Below are 2,304 nucleotides of genomic sequence, written 5' to 3' on the forward strand. Positions count from 1 at the left end.
TGCCTTGCGTGGAAGATGGTGCTCTCTTTCTGTTATATATTTATCCAGTAAAACCAAGCTCAGTTGGGCATGTACTACCTGGAGTGGAGGCCAAGTCAACCCCATATTCTCCCAGAGGCAATGGGTTAAAGGAATGTTTTGTTTTTACTTTCCTTGTTAGCCTTATATATAACAAGAAGAGTGGCAGAAGAAAAATACTAAATTGATATCAATAAAAAATAACCTATTAGAGAATTAGTGTTGATATATCTCTCCTCCTGTGGAAAGGATTATTAGAGTCTATATGTGAATATCTTTCTGTAATAAAAGAGTTAAAAGGCAGCTCCATTTACTCGGTGTCAACAAAAACAAATAGGAAATTGATGTAGGAGACACAAATCTTAAACCCCATAGATGTTATTGATCTTGTTATTCCATTTCCTTTATATGGAGTTTTTGTTATACTTGTATTATTTTTTGCTTTTTGGAGAGTAAACTCTTCTCTTGGTTCATAAAGATAGCTTTCCTAGATTTAGATTTGGTATGGCTATTATGAATAACATCTGCAGTATTAAAAGTTTAAAGAATTTCAAAGGAAAATTTAGGTTGTAAAAGGTTATGCTTGTCATATCTATAGACCTGTGTAGTCTTGCTTGTTTCAAGGAAGTTAAGACGATCCTTAACCCTTGGTGATGGACAAGTTTTTTTTGTAAAGTTGATTGAAGATGAGAGTGTGTTATGTGTGCACATCTCCATGCTGGGGCGATTGTTTATCTCACAGTTGCACACTTCGTTCCTCACTATAGTCAAATGCATGAATTGGCCCAAAGGGCTTTTGCAAGAGCGTGGCATGGCATAGGTTTAGTCAAGCAAAAATTGATTATCCCTTGCATGATTCTAGGATTATACACTTACTGATCTATCAGATCATACCTTGTCACAGGAAAAAAAGTAGGAACCCAAAACACTCTTGTTAGAACATAACAAGAACTAATTTCAACATGACATCATATTACTTAATCTTAGGTTTCCAGATATCCCATGCCTTTATCCAACCCCCCCAAAAACTGAAAGGTGTTTATCCTTGAAAAGAATAAGCACCTGATTCATAATATCTTGACATATCATGCCATGCTGTTTGACAGTTGGAACAAAAGCCCATTATTTAATAAGGCATCACCCAGTATCTGGGATTTTACCCCATGAGATAATGGCATGTCACCCACTGTCAAGGTGTTATAAGTATTCTTTTAGACCCCTGGACCAAAACTGTATATCTGATATGCTGCCTAAATACTAGTAGTAACGTAATGTCTTGGTATCATCAGTCTTAGATCCAGTCTAGTTTTTGGATTGGGGTAGCTGCATATAATTAAGGAGAAAAACGCACTACAACCATTTGGTTTGATAATGCACAACTACTACCTTTCACTATATTAGAGCATCAAGATACACCAGGTATGCTTATCTAGCTTTATAAGCATACCTGATAGCTCTTAGAACCAATAAAATAAATGACTATCTGCTAAAACTTTTTAGGTTTTATAAGCATGCCTAATCCCTCTTTGTGCACAAACCATAAGAATATACCATGATATATCACAAAATATTTGGCTTTATAAGACTGCCTAACCACCAAAGTAACTTTCCTCAAACCAGAAAAATACACCAAGGGAGTAACGTCAGTGGAATCCATCCTAATGCTGGACAGATTGCGGCAAAACGTAGCTGTGAAAGAGCTGCTCCAGTCGGCTGGAAGGCCACTCATGAGGAAGACTGCATCCGTCCCAAACTTTTCTCATGTGAGTAGACTGGAATATTTTTTACATTTTCTATTTGAATATCATTTGTTATTTGGTTAATTTCCCTTTAACAATGTAGATTGTGAATTAACCAATCAAGTTGCTTTTTCCTTATTGCTTTTGATATAATTTTACAGTGAAACCTCTTTACAGTACAGGAATGGAAGGCTAAAATCATATATCATTTTCCAAGTAATTCAAAATCAACTTTTTTTTTTTTTTTTACAAAGGTTTTATATATGTGAGGTGAATCTATGTATGTAGGATTTTTTTTTTTAGCACATTTGGCAGATAATGTGGTTATTCCATGGAATTATTTCAAATTAATGGTGTAAGTAACATACAAATGCAAGTTGAATAAGTTTGCAGTGTTTGGGAATCTATGTAGACAATGTTTTATAACATATCCATAAAATTTTATCACAATTTTTCCCTATTCTTCAGACAGACATGAATATAAACTTCTTGTTAATTATATGCAAACTATATGGTTTATTTTTATTATAAGTGTTTGAATCAGGTG

At 34.3% G+C, this 2,304-nt stretch overlaps 1 protein-coding gene across 1 annotated transcript in view; it reads left to right on the forward strand.

Annotated features, from left to right (window-relative positions):
* The window catches only part of LOC119584982 (kinesin-like protein KIF13A), a gene marked incomplete at its 5' end in the record, with an annotated part of 70,347 nt that overhangs the window by 37,399 nt on the left and 30,644 nt on the right, over nucleotides 1-2,304 (forward strand). The window contains 1 exon segment of the mRNA XM_037933590.1: nucleotides 1,639-1,781. Coding sequence (XP_037789518.1) covers nucleotides 1,639-1,781 — 143 coding nt within the window.

This window comes from Penaeus monodon, chromosome 19 (assembly GCF_015228065.2).
Source record: "Penaeus monodon isolate SGIC_2016 chromosome 19, NSTDA_Pmon_1, whole genome shotgun sequence".
Taxonomy (NCBI): Eukaryota; Metazoa; Arthropoda; class Malacostraca; order Decapoda; family Penaeidae; genus Penaeus; species Penaeus monodon.